The following is a 13,397-nucleotide window of genomic DNA, read 5'->3' as shown; positions in this document are numbered from 1 at the left end:
CTCGCTGGCTGGGGAGCAGCTTCCCTTGGCGAGGGAGAAAACGCTGGTCTGTTTGTGAAGCTGCATCCCCGCTCAGCCTGGCACTAATGAGGGGTGTCAGACAAACGGCAGCGAAAGTGCTTCACTACATGGATGCTGGGACATGGTCATTGATTTTAATTCGAAATAATTCTCTTCCAGCACATTTTAAGATAGGCTAATGAAGGTGTCTGCAAATTGAAATGAGATAGAGGGGTTTTTTTAAGAAAGCCAGAAGTGGGTCACACAAAAGACTTTCTTGTTTCTTCCTCTGGCAAGACAAATCACCACGAGCCACAGGATGGAGTAAAATAAAAATCAGCATCAGAGATGTCAGCTGAGCAAGTAAGCATGATTTATAGCAGTAAGCATGATTTATCCTCCCCTTCGGGGACTGGATCCTACTCATGCACTACTGAGACTTGGGGACTGCCCAAACCAGCCCGAGGCATTTATGCAGCTACAACCTCAACATCACAAAAATAAAGAGACAAGAGCGGGAAGCGTGGACTTGCAGTTCTCCCCACACCCCTGACTTTTAACTCTCATCCTTGTTTGCGTCTGCCCAGATGGATGGAGAGATCCTGGACACGCCACTGGCTGGCCCCCAGCCTGCTCTTGTGCAACACTCTCGCTGCTCACAAATTGTTTGGCAGCAGAAACAAGCAGTTTCTAGCAGAAATCGTAGATAATGCAGCCGTCAGCACTGCTCCCAGGACACTCACCCTGCGGCCTGGTTTTCCTGCCGGACCGGGAGGACCCTGGATGCCTCGTGGACCCTGCAAGGCATCAAGGAGAGAGGAAGAAATGACATCACTCAAAGGCACAACAGATGGACCCAGCGCCTGCTGGTATCACAGATCAGGAGCTGCTGGGGCTGTCAGGGTCACCAGGGCTACCAAAAGGGATGTGAACTCCTCGAGCAGAGCCCATGGTTCGTAATACCCAGGAAAGGCTCAGAACTGAGCACGTCTGTACAGGAATTGCATGTGTTTATCCATAGGAAGCTTTTGCCCCACAAGAAGCTCCACATAGTGGAAACAAATCACTTCCCCCACCATTAGAAAACGGGAACTTTCCCTTAATGCAGGATTTACGGCTTGGACAGACAATTTCCTGAGCATTAGCAAACTCCCCACGCTCCATCCTATCTCCTATTTACAGGACTCTTTGCAGACATCTTTGCAGGAAAGGACTACCACCTGCAGCATTTTACGCTGCTGGCTTAAAATTCTGTCTCTGGTCTGCATTTGGATACTCAAAGGGACATTTATATGCAAAACAGATGTTCCCAAACCTTCCTCCTCTCAGCTGGCATTAGGTTACTGAAGGGCTCCTTCACAACAGCCTCTACAGCAGGACTGGCAGCTCGACGCTTTCACTTCCCCCAGACCCCCTGGCTTGCCCAATTTGCCCATGCTCACCTGAGGTCCCATTTCTCCAGCTTCTCCCTTTAGTCCTCCACTGCCTGGGGGTCCCTTTGGATAGAGACCATGAATTATTACATTTTTCCGTAACAGAGCCAGAGGGAAGACTCAAACCATGTTAAGAGCGAGCCATTCATGCAGGTAACCCAGGGCATCCACGGAGCTGGCACCAGCTGGCTCTGCTCCGCCCTCGCTTGCCCACTCACTTACCATGGGGCCCGGCCGTCCCGTCAGACCCATCGGACCTGCTGGTCCTCTCAGCGCCAGCTGCAACAGAAAGAGAAACGCTGCTCAGTCGGTGTCTCTGCTCTGTTGCTGCAGTGAGGCAAAGCCACCATCACGCCACCAGCCATACGGAACTTGGAATACCAGGTCGGAAGAGACCTCAAGGATCATTCAGTCTTTCTTGTCAAAAGGTGTTCTCTCCACACCCCAAGAACCATGAAGCCTTGGAGCAATGTCCATACCCTCAGTGAATTTACCGAAGAATGTCCAACCTGCTGCCCCAACAAGCTCCTTTCTGCATCCGCAAATGGGGAAAGCCCCCAGACGATGCCTGGGTTTGCCGAGAGGACATATGGACCTACACCCCCCCTGCCTGCAGGCATCCTCCCCTCGTACATCCACTCTGCACCATGCACACAAAATATAAACCCCTGTATAGGTGCACACAGACCCACGCCCAGGGCGGAGGGAGCAGCGAGGAGTTACCTACATTAAGAGCTGATGAGAATCTGCCTCTGCAGGTCAGACTCTCTTTCCCACCATCACAAACAGACGCAATAAAGCAGACATTTGGACGACAAATTGTGGCAGATGAATATCAAACCTTTGCCTGGACAGGCTTACCGGGATTTGTTCACATACATTTATGATCCCAGTTTGGTTTAGGAGGATATTTTTTTTTTACGATCCTGGGAGTTCAGTTTTGCAGGAATTTTTTCCTTTTTTTTTTGTTACAATTTAAGAGGCTGCAAACGGAACGACCATTCCATTGGCAACAGGGGGCTCTTAGCTCAGTAACTAAGGAGTCATGTAGCCATGCATCAAGTCAGTAATTTCCATGGTGGGTAACGGGGCTGGTCCACACTTTAAAACATCACTCGGACAATTTGTTCCCTTGTGACAATTCAACACTTTTAAAGAGTTGTAATTATCTGTGTACTCCAGTAATTAAAATCTACCCGCGACTGCACTTAGAATGACATAAATATTGCACAAACGCTAGATTATATGGCATCTTTTTACAACACCCCATTAAAAGGGAGATGCTCTCAAACAGGGCTGGCTGGGACGATGTTCGATGTACAATGAAAGCCAAATTTTAAGGGAATAAAGCAACCTAATAATGCAATTAACCACAACTATAACAAGAAAAACAAACCCCAAATAAGGAAAGGAGATATCAACCTCCTTGCAGGACTCCTTTTCCATTCCTGCCATATCCTGTAGCTTCTCCACAAAAAAAAAAAAAAAGAGTCATTTATTTCCTTTTCTGCCTTGGTATCCGGGCTTTCAGCTGAAATTGTCTGACAATAGGTTGAAGTTAACCAAGAAATTGATTTTTTTCCCCCTTTAGGGAAACATTCAACTTTTTATCCACAGCTCAGAAGTCACACAGGATTTATTTGTTTTTTAAATTTTTCCAAAAAAGTGAAAACTAAAAGAAACAGAGAAAAGAGACTTTGCGCGAGGGGAGGAAGGTTCTTTGTTTTTTCATAACAGTCACAATTTTCAACAGGCAGGAAAAAAAAAAAAAAATCTAGAACTAAACCCAAGTCTGCGAAAGCAGATGCTTCTCATGAAATGTTCATCTGGTTAAAACCCCTATTTCCCAGCAAAATAAAATGCTGATGGAAAAGCCATAGGCAGCCTTGAAATTAAGACTGACAAGGTAACACCAGAAACATAATCCACCAATATTATTCTCAGAGCAAGGTTAATGGACAGCAAAACGCAGTGGTTGGTAGCATCAGGGCCCTGCACTCTACCCGAATACGTGAAAAATCAAACTCCTTTGTAACAGGGGATGGAATGGAAACCAGAACAGTCCCAGCTGAGGCAAAACCCTCGTTATAAACCTAAAAGGGGCACGTGGCACCCCGCGGGTGAAGAGCCCAATGGAATTTATTTCATTCAAGGCTGGAATAAATTGCTTTTTAGCCTATTTCAGCAGACCAGCCCAAAAGGTCTGTGCTAAGGAGACTGCCAACAGCTCTGGGTAACAGACGGGCTACGTCCAGCCACGCACCCCAGCTGCAGACAGATGTCTGCCTGCTGAGATTTGTGGAGCAGTGGACAGCTTATATCTGTGACATACATCTAATAATTACCCTTTGCTGGAAAAAAACCCAAATAAACGGAAGAAAGGTAGAAAACCCCTACAGCACATACTGTAACTGTCCATATAGACTCAAACCTGTCAGCATAACCAGCAAACACTGCTGAAGCCAACAGCTCTGCCTGCTGGCACCAGCAGAAGCCCTGGTCCAAGGCAATTCTGAACCATGTTTCTAGGGCTGACCTATTGCTGGCCACTAGGAAGAGGCCAAGTCATCCTGATGGCATCACCTCAAGCCACACAAGCCATTCTGTCAGACAAGAGGCTGTCACCACCAGCAGCACCGTGGATGGTGCAAGTATGATGACATCTCTGACATATTCATTCCGGTCCTCTTCTGCTTCCTCGGGCACCTGGTACAAGAGACACCCCCAATGCCCTTCACTTACCCTGGCCTGCTGCAGGATGGCTTGGGCTTGGGCCTCCTGGGCTGAGACAAGAGGTCCTTTCGAGCCAGCATCTCCTCCTCCACTGAAGCGGAACTGATGGGAACAAGATGGAGAAAGCAGGTCACAGGCTTGATGTCCCTCCACCCTCACATTACCCTGACTCCTAAACAACTCTGTTCAGCATGACCGACCCAAGCCCATCGCTGTCCTTCCAGACCATCCCATTAACCATGGCGCTCTCAGGTCACCCAGCTCACAGGCACAAAGCAACCGTTTCCCACGTCTGTACCCTCGCAGCAAATCCTGCCAGCTCAAATGAACGCACAATGAGAGGGATTGTAGGCTCTGAACTGTAAGGACCTCACAGACCACTTTTCAAAGCTAAATGCAAAGTTCTCACAGGGCTGATACTCCGGGTGCGGATGCTGTTGGGCAGGAGCCCCCCAGAGATGGGGTCGCATCAGGTTACTTGGCTGTAGCTGCCCGCTTGCCCTGGGACAAGAGCTGTGTTTGTGCAGCAGCATGCTTCAAAGACAGACTTTGGCCTATTGTTCGAGCCAGGACCCTTCGGTGCATAAAGCATTTAAAATACCCCAAGTGTTAACATTTCAGTTTCCCAAACTTGAAAGTGAAGAACTTTCATGTTTTCTTCTGCTTCTTCCACCCCCAAAAGCCACAAACACGCTTTCCAAGGCACACACCCTTCTCCTGCCCTAACTGCACGTGGGTTGGGGGTTTTGCAAGGAGGACTCCCCAGGCTGCAGAACCTCCCTGGACAGCCCTTTCACCTTCATTTCACCTCTGCGTTCACTCGGTTGGCGTTAGGTATACGACCGCATGGACTTGGCAAGCGAGTTCAAAGAGATGCAGTTTATAGGCCTACGGTTGGTTCCTGTGCAAGGCCAATGCACTGTCCGGGCCAGCTAAGATCCACGTTGAGCCCTTGGTCCAGGCTGTCCTAGGCACCACGCCAGGAGCCTACACAAGTATCACCCTGCCATTTGGAGCCCGTACAACGTGCTGCGGTTTTTCACTATAGACTCTTCCCTTTGGTACCTAACCACTTATTTTCAGCAGCTGGTTTCCTTAGGGCTTTCTCACATCAAAGCAGATGCAAAATATAACCGTTCCTTTAGCATCCCAGGACCAAGGCAGCTGACTCAGGACTTGCTTGCTTCATGTAGGAGAAAAAAAGCCCAATGGAAATGAACCACTGGTCATCAAAGAGCCTGGTTCTTTCAGGTGCTTACAATTTTGGCACCTGCTTTGAAGAGCTGCTAGAGGTTCCTGTAGGAGGGTTCTGCCTGGGAATTGGACCCTTAGGGGTGTCTTCAGTTGTTTCTTTGTGACTTTCACTCTCCAACAGCACACCCAGTCAGAAACACTTAAGCTTATTCAACTTATTCAAATTTTAACCTACCTGCCCCTGTGCTTTCAACCAGTGAAGAAGTTATAGAGCTTTGCAAAACGTAGATTTACATGAGGAACCATCTGGATCCATTTTTTTATACCAAGGAATAACTGTCCTTGGTGTAAAAGAGAGGGTAGACTTCTGCAAGGACAGGCGCTACGCAGCAGCAAAGCCAAGAAGCCCAAGTTTGTTTCAACTTAAATGCTTTTTCAGTGACACTTGTACTCACAGGCAACATAAGCATTGTCCCCGGTGGTCCTGGTAAACCGTCTGCTCCTGGAAGACCTGGGCGACCAGGTGGTCCCTAGGAGAGGAAATAAAAATAAACTTTTCTAGCATGGTTTTAGTTGTGTCCGTACATAAGCAATCGTGGCTATCAAGGCCGATGTCACGATACAAAAGGCTCTCTATCTTCACAGTCACACATCACACGTGCAGGTGTCCCGACACTATGGCAAATCTTGTGGAAGCACATCTGTAAGTGTACATGATTTTTCTTTGTAATTCCCTCTCCTTACATCCTGGCCTCCATGTTTGCAGGGTCTGCCATATTCAATTTTCCAGCGAGCAATAAAATTCTCTACAACGTTCCAAGTTAATGGAATCAATGTTTAGTTGGGTCTGTTAAAACCTATTAAAAAAAAGTGTATGAAACTTCATAACTCAGATCAGTGAGACTGAAATGTAGAAAGATAAATACGTTTCTGTACATGTTCAGTCATCTGGGTCATCCCATTTTTCTTTCTTTTTTTTTTTTTTCAGTCCTACGAGGCTACTTCCATCTACAATGGAGCGATCCTGTCAGCGGCTGTAAATCAGTAAAACTCTGAGGACCTCAATGGAGCTGTGCTGATTAACATCAGTTGAGTATCTGTGACTTGTACTAAAGAAACAAGTGTGCTGTAAAAGATCTATTGATGAAGCTATAAATAATCAAATATGGCCAATTTTCCTAAGACAGCCCATAGATTATTTGTATTCCCAACTGCGTACTTGGAAAAAGCACCAGTTAACCCAAGTTTGCACATCCCTCCACGCACGCGACATCCAGCCACTCGTTCTGCGCACCTCATTGCAACGTTCACACCAGCTTAAGGAGCTGAAGCGTCTCAGGCATATCCCAGGTAGGCCCAGAGGAGCCCTGGTGCTCCTTCCATGGCAAGACAGCCAGGACTGCCTGGCCAGCAGCTCCAGCTCGAGGACTTGGCCCTCCCCTATTTAGTAAATGTCAATAATAAATCCAGCTGTGGAGAACCAGGGCCCTTGGAAGGGCAAGCACCGAGCGTTTACGTTGGTTTTCGCTTCTTCAGCCTGCCTGAAGCCCTCTGGCCGATGCAGACACCAAACAGAAGGAAAAAGAAACCCCTGCTTATCGCAGGCTTATATTAACAGGCTACAGGGCCACAGAAGAGCCAGACTTTGCCCCAGAAAGTCGCACGCTTGTCCCAGAAGGCAAAGGGAGCTGGATATAGGCGAGAAAGGGAGGAGGGAAAAACAAATAGGTAACAAAGTCCCTAAAAATCTGAACATTTTAAAAAGCCAAGCAATCAAAACATCTGAAGTGTCATCCTTGCCTCGTTGTCTTCCAGCAAGATCTTGGTGCATCTCTTTGCATTTCTCACACCTTTGTTCCCTCTTCTTCCATTCCCTCTGTATCACGTTCAACTTCACACTTCCCTTGTCACCCCCCTCTTAAAAAAGAACCCAAAACATTCAAGCCAACGTTCCAAGCACTAAATTAGAGCCCAGCACCAGGGTGGGGGTGAAGAGCTGCCGCTACTCCACCCAGCCCCAGTCCACCCATCACTGCAGCTGGACTGTGGCTGGACCTGCACCACAATTACAGGGCAGAGCAGGGCTGCGGACGGGGAACCGAGCTCTGCACCGCAACCGGCCCGGAATAACAACGCTGCTCCCAGTGCTGCAGCAGACACCACTGCAGCCAGTGATTTATTAGCAAAAAAACCCAAACCCCAAGCCCAGCAGCTCCCTCAGCGCCAAAGGGAAACTGCATAACACACCAGCCCATCCATTTTTCAGACAAGCTCATGATGTTACATTCATGCTGTTTACTTAGGCTGGCCCACACCAGCGTCCCCGACACTGGTGCAGAGGGCAGCCCCGGCTGCTGGAGCACAAGCACAATAAGTAATTTCGGCCAGATTAATTTTATATAATAAACTTTCTTCCCTTTCTCTCTTTTTTCCTTTAACTCTAGTCCTGCACATGATGGATCAGGAACAAGTTTATCGCTCTGTCTCACAGATGTTTTCATGCATAAACACCTCTTTTTGATTCAGGTTGGGGGTGTGAGGTCTTTTCCTTGTGGGGGGTAAAGGTATGGAGAAAAATCCAATCCATAAAGCACTTTGAGATTTAAATTCCTGATCGCCTGTAAGAGCTGCAGCACACCAGACTCTCTGGTGCTGTAAATCTGTGTCACTCTTATTATGTAAATAGAGATTTGCTGATACACAGCAGCCCAGGATGGGGACTTCAACTTTCATTTGGTGCAGTGCTCTAAAATGCCATGCTGAGTGCGAACACCAATGCAATATTTCACGGGAATGTTTAAACTGAAAGCTCAGTGTGTTAGTGCTCGGGCTCCTCGACAGCAGTGCCCAGCAGCCCGCAGTATTGAGCCTCAAAATTTGCTTTGAGTGTCTCTCTAGGCTTATTTTTCTGCCATTTTCAGCCCTAGTCAGAAAATTACGCAACAGATTTTTCTTGCAGTATTTGGGAGCTTCTAAGTAAGCCAGCACTTGCCATCTCATGGAGAAAAAGGGCACCCTGAAAATGTCCAGCCTTTCAGAACCCTAATAAGGATTTTAGGGACCTATTGTACTTCTGAGAAGCAAAACCATCCTCAGGGGGACTAAGTCCATCAGGACACACTGACTGCACAGTCTTGGAAGATGTACCTACTGCTTTGCAAGCAGCCTTTCCCCAGAGCCGTGCTGATCAAGCCCTGAGCACCCAAACCCCCCGCATGTCCACCACGCGGCGGGGTCGGTGACAGAGCTGCAGTTTGCGCTAATGCTGCAGCTCACATTGCTCAAAGGAGCACATTTTCTCCACTTTCTCCATTCCATCCGGAGTCCCCACGAAATAACTCCCAAGTACCACATTTCCTTCTTCCCACTGCTCGAAGAAACCTGCCTAAGTCACCCTACACCCCACCACCCTCACCCCCCAGACGGGTCCTCTGAAACCTCCCACAAACAGGCTGCTCTGCAGCGTTGCCGGTGACGCAAGCGCTTCTGCACGCTGAAAAATAACTGGGATAAATGAACAAACTGACACGATGAATAAAACCGAGCTAAATGAGCGTTGGCCAATATTAACACAGCTCAATAGTGTGGGTATATTAACTCAGTGCACCTGCCTGATAGCAAATAAAAAGTCATTCTCTCAGCTGCGGGCATAGGAAATGCTCCTCACTGTACACATAAGTGTCATGTAAATTCATGAGCTACAGGCAGGGTTAATAATAAACAAATTAAAAGAGGAGCTGCTCTAATTGAAAAGGAGTATTTCAATATAGTCACAATTCCTGGCTCTGCAAGTTCACCACTTTTCGATGCACAGTACGTTGTATTACGTTCTGTTCTGGACACTCGGAAAAGCACGATGTGCTGTCTGTGCTAGAATGCAAATTACGCCTTTCATTGCAGGGTGTGGAGCAGCGTCATCGGGGACAGCGTGGCTGCTGTTGATTGGCTTTGCACGGCCATTCAAAAGGAGCCTGGCCAGCAAATGTCCACATCTGCCTGGACAAACGGCAGAAATACAGACCCCCTCCTCAGCAGGGTCAGCATGCATCCTGCCAGGCAACTGAATCCCCTGGAGCAGGAGCAGCTCCTCAAGAGGAGAAGAAAAACCTGGGTGACGTGTAGGACCCACGCAGGATGAAGAGCCTGATGAAGCCGTGCAGCTCTTTTTCTGAATCCTAGACCACTGCGAGATGTGAACCACTGCTGGGACCTTGCCCAGCTTGCTACGAAGTCCAACACTCAAGGATGCAGAGCCCACTCTTGGTCCTTCTGCCATAGTAGTGCAGGAGGAATGAGGACTGTAGCGTCTCAAGGGTTAAGCCAACCTCTCTGAGTGGTTGCCCTGGCTCCCAGCCATGGGCTGAGCCTGCAGCTGCATATTGACTTTCCAAGCTTGCAGGCACCGATCGATGGAGCACAGTCAGGGCCTCTCGTTCTCAATCATGTCACAACCACAAGAAACGTTATTACTATTCCATCAAAAAACAATAAATACACCAGGAGTGTAAATGAGGTGGAGGGATCTCTACAGCAATGCCCCACAGGGGATGTGGGAGTGCAGCGGCCAACAGACTCCAGCCAAATCGTCGGGGACCAACAAGCCAACAAAGATCCTTAAAACAACACATGGCTCAGGTTAGGGTCATTGCCACAGGAACGCTCCAACACCTGAGTAATCTCCTCAACTGCACCTTAAAACCACAGCAGACACTTCCCAGTGCAGGCCAGCAATGATTGTATTTCTCTCCGTGGTTGCATTTTGCAATGTGCACGTCATCAGGCTGGGGGTGAATGACGGAGGTTTGGAGCCAGCTGCTTGCTTTGTCTTCCAGCAAGCAGAAAATCTGGGAACCCAACTCCTCCTGGTCATGCCCCTGGGACCCCAAAACCCATCCCAATGGAAGGGTAATTTGGAGGAGCAACTTCCCACCTCTTGCTTATTGCTGACAAGCAGGTGGGATGGGAACCACCTCAATGGGTGGGAGAGTAATGATGTCAAGGGCAGCACTAGAAAGAAAAGAGCTCAAGGGTTCATTGGACAGCAAAGGGAACGCACCTGGAGTTTAAAAGCTGGGGGGACAAGGGAGAGGTAAATATGACCTTAAACACCTCTGCAAATTAAGGCACAGTGGCTCAGCCTCCACTTAACCCATAGTGAGAGCCAGGCCAGGAATGACTTCAGGAAAAATATTCATCCTTCCTGTCTAATTGGTGTTTTCAGTATTCTGATACATCCCATCTTGCATCCTGGTGTTTAACTGTGCATCGTCACTTCCCAGAGGTGCCTCGGCTGGCGTTGTGTGTCTGCAGCCAGGCCAGGAGTAAGATGAAATGGAAGCAGAGGGTTTGATACACACCTGATGGTGATCGCAGAGGAAGCAAACCTCTGGCATCACCTCAGTATTAAAGACGAGCCTACAGTAAAGCCCCTCATCGTGCAGAGATCTTGTTCTGATCCTCTGCAGTGGAGTGAATTCTCTTTCCTGTTCTCTCTGGGTCTGCTAAGACACCAGAAGAGCACGACACCCTTTCTCTATCACAACCTTCCCATGGGAAGTTGGTCATTGGCTTTTCCTACCTCGTCCAGGCAGAATTCAGCCAAAATCTGCCAGACGAATGCAAAGCCCCACAAATGCCAAGAGCCTGGGTCACCCCAGTTTCTCCCTCCTGGGCACCCAGGAGGCAAAGCGGATGCAGCTCCCCATCTGGAAACCAACTTGTTGGACGGTGGCAGACACTGCGGTGCACATGAGCCTGCCACAGGTAGCGGGAGGTCTTATCTGCAGCCTTATCTGCCAGAAAAACATGCTCAGGGCATCGTCGATCAGGTGAGGGAAGCATTTTCTGATAAGCGTTCCCTTCCTCGAAACAGCTGGTGACAGCACTGACAGCAGCGCGATGTTGTGTACTCGGGCACATCTTCTGCGATCTGTGTTGTTGCCACTCTGTTGCCTCCTGCACTTTCCAGGAGCAGCGCTGGAAGAACAGACCTCCAACCCAGCCTGCCTTCAGAAACTCACCTGTAGGCACATTTTCTGTCCTTTTCAGCTAACAGGGCTGTCAGGATGCCACAGGCCACCATGAGCCATGGGTGGAGGCTGGCATTAGGGCTTCTGAGAGCCCCATTCCCCAGATGAAACAGCACACCAGAAGCTATTTTGAAATCACATTTGACTGCACTCAACATCAAGGCTCACCAAGGCACTGAAACAGTGTCAAGCTCCATTTGTTTTGCTCATGCGAACCTGCTGGGCTGCGTTGAGACTGGAACCACTCTTCTCCTGCTAGCACTGCCCCCACGTTGGTGCTCCATCACCCAAACTAGCATTGCTCAAGGGCACTGCATGCACTCCTTTAGTTACAGACCCAAACTGAGCTGCTCTGGCAGCCAAGGCTGAGCCCACCTCAGCCTCTGTGAAAAAACAGAGCTCATCTGTGCTACGGAGAATTTTCCATGAGATGTCAGGCCAAACTTCCCTCTGCCCTGTACCCTACCACAAGCTCCTTCTGGGGCTGACTCAGAGGATATTGATCTTACAGGAGGAGCCATATTTTAGGGCTCCACAGTCCCACTCTATGGGACACACACAAACCATCCCAAAGCTTCAGCCAAAGAGGAGAAAAACATGGGTACTCACTCTCTCCCCAGGGTCACCCATTAAGCCCACAGGTCCTGTTGGTCCTGGAGGTCCTGGAAGACCCTAGCATAGAAGAGACAGGGAAAAAAAATCTAAGCCACTAACAAAAGATGTGTTGTTATTTGTAACATTTGTACAAACAGAAAAGTATTAGGGATTTCTGTTTATGTTCGACCAGAAAATTGACCCCCAAGAGCTCTGTACACATGGAAACACAAAGCCCGGGAAGAGTTGTGTGCTGAGACCTCCACGTGCATCCAGCACCCCCACACCACACACACCCTTCCCTGCAACATGTAGACAAAGTGCCACTTACTGCTGGGCCTTCGGGACCAGGTGGGCCTTCCACCAGCATACCCTAAGCAAGAGGAAGAAAAAAGTGATTAGCAAGGCACATCCTTAAGGCCACTTTGACTGCAGGGCTGGAAAGCCCAATGCTCTATCTGTTCTGGAGTATCACAGGTCTTGCTGCTAGCTCGAGGCATCCCAGGGCTGAAGGGTTTCCACACACTCTGGACGACATCTCCTAGGTCCCCATCGCCAGTGACACAAAAGACGCTGCCCACTGAAAAGCCAAATACTCTCTATCATGCAGGGTACAGCAAAACAGCCCTTTCCCCCAGCACCAAGCCCACCCCCACCCCATCACAGGGTCACCTTCCTCACACCGACCCTTCTTCCTCAGCTCATGGCAAACCCTGGGGCCCATCCAGCTGTGATGGTGCTGGAGCAGGAGAAAAGCTCCCCTTCAGGAAGAAGCTGTTTCTAGACTCAGGCAGCTTTAAAAAAAAAGTTAATAATCAAATTGCAAGGGTTTTTTTTTTTTTTTTTTCCAAATTGCTTTCCCAGCAGACTGCATGCTGTGATTTACTCTGTGTACCTAGGAAATCACTGTGTGGGCAAAATAGTAGAATAATGTTATTCCATTCCTTTTAATCTAAATATTTTGTCATAACTTTAAATCAGGTCTATCATGTATTCAGTAGAATCGAGATTTTTTTTTTTTTTTCCCTCATGGGTATGTAAGAGGCAGGAAAGAAACCTCCCAATAAACCTGGCAAATGCTTTCCAGAAGGCATCAGGACGATCTGTTGGGAAGAGCCCACAGCAACCACTGCCCTTTTATCTCTGGACCAGTGACCATGCCCCCAGCAGCACCCAGGTCCAGCCAAAGCAGTCCCAGCACTTGCCAGCTCATCTGTAGCACACAGGAACAGCTCTCCCATGCGATGAAATCAGCCTGTAAAAATCTGTAGATAGGCAGCTGGCTCATATGGGAGAAGCTCAGAAGCAAGTGCAAGGACTGGTCTTGGCTGGTCTCCTGGTCTCAGGCTCCAGGGCTAAAGGCCTCAGCTGACCCCACAGCAGCCACTGCAGCAGACAGGGCTGAGCTGAACGA

The 13,397-nt window shown here is 48.7% G+C and overlaps 1 protein-coding gene across 1 annotated transcript in view; it reads right to left on the bottom strand.

Annotated features, from left to right (window-relative positions):
* Positions 1-13,397, bottom strand: part of LOC104494003 (collagen alpha-1(V) chain) — a gene marked incomplete at its 5' end in the record, with an annotated part of 114,653 nt that overhangs the window by 56,858 nt on the left and 44,398 nt on the right. Inside the window, 7 exons of the mRNA XM_010136778.1 lie at positions 744-797; positions 1,443-1,496; positions 1,656-1,712; positions 4,176-4,268; positions 5,816-5,890; positions 11,999-12,061; positions 12,315-12,356. Of these exons, the coding sequence (XP_010135080.1) occupies positions 744-797; positions 1,443-1,496; positions 1,656-1,712; positions 4,176-4,268; positions 5,816-5,890; positions 11,999-12,061; positions 12,315-12,356 (438 nt within the window). The remainder of the gene's footprint in view (positions 1-743; positions 798-1,442; positions 1,497-1,655; positions 1,713-4,175; positions 4,269-5,815; positions 5,891-11,998; positions 12,062-12,314; positions 12,357-13,397) is intronic.

The sequence above is a fragment of the Buceros rhinoceros genome, unplaced genomic scaffold (assembly GCF_000710305.1).
Source record: "Buceros rhinoceros silvestris isolate BGI_N320 unplaced genomic scaffold, ASM71030v1 scaffold11325, whole genome shotgun sequence".
NCBI lineage: Eukaryota > Metazoa > Chordata > Aves > Bucerotiformes > Bucerotidae > Buceros > Buceros rhinoceros.
Note: the sequence above shows the minus strand (reverse complement) of the source record. Positions and strands in the feature narration are given on the sequence as shown.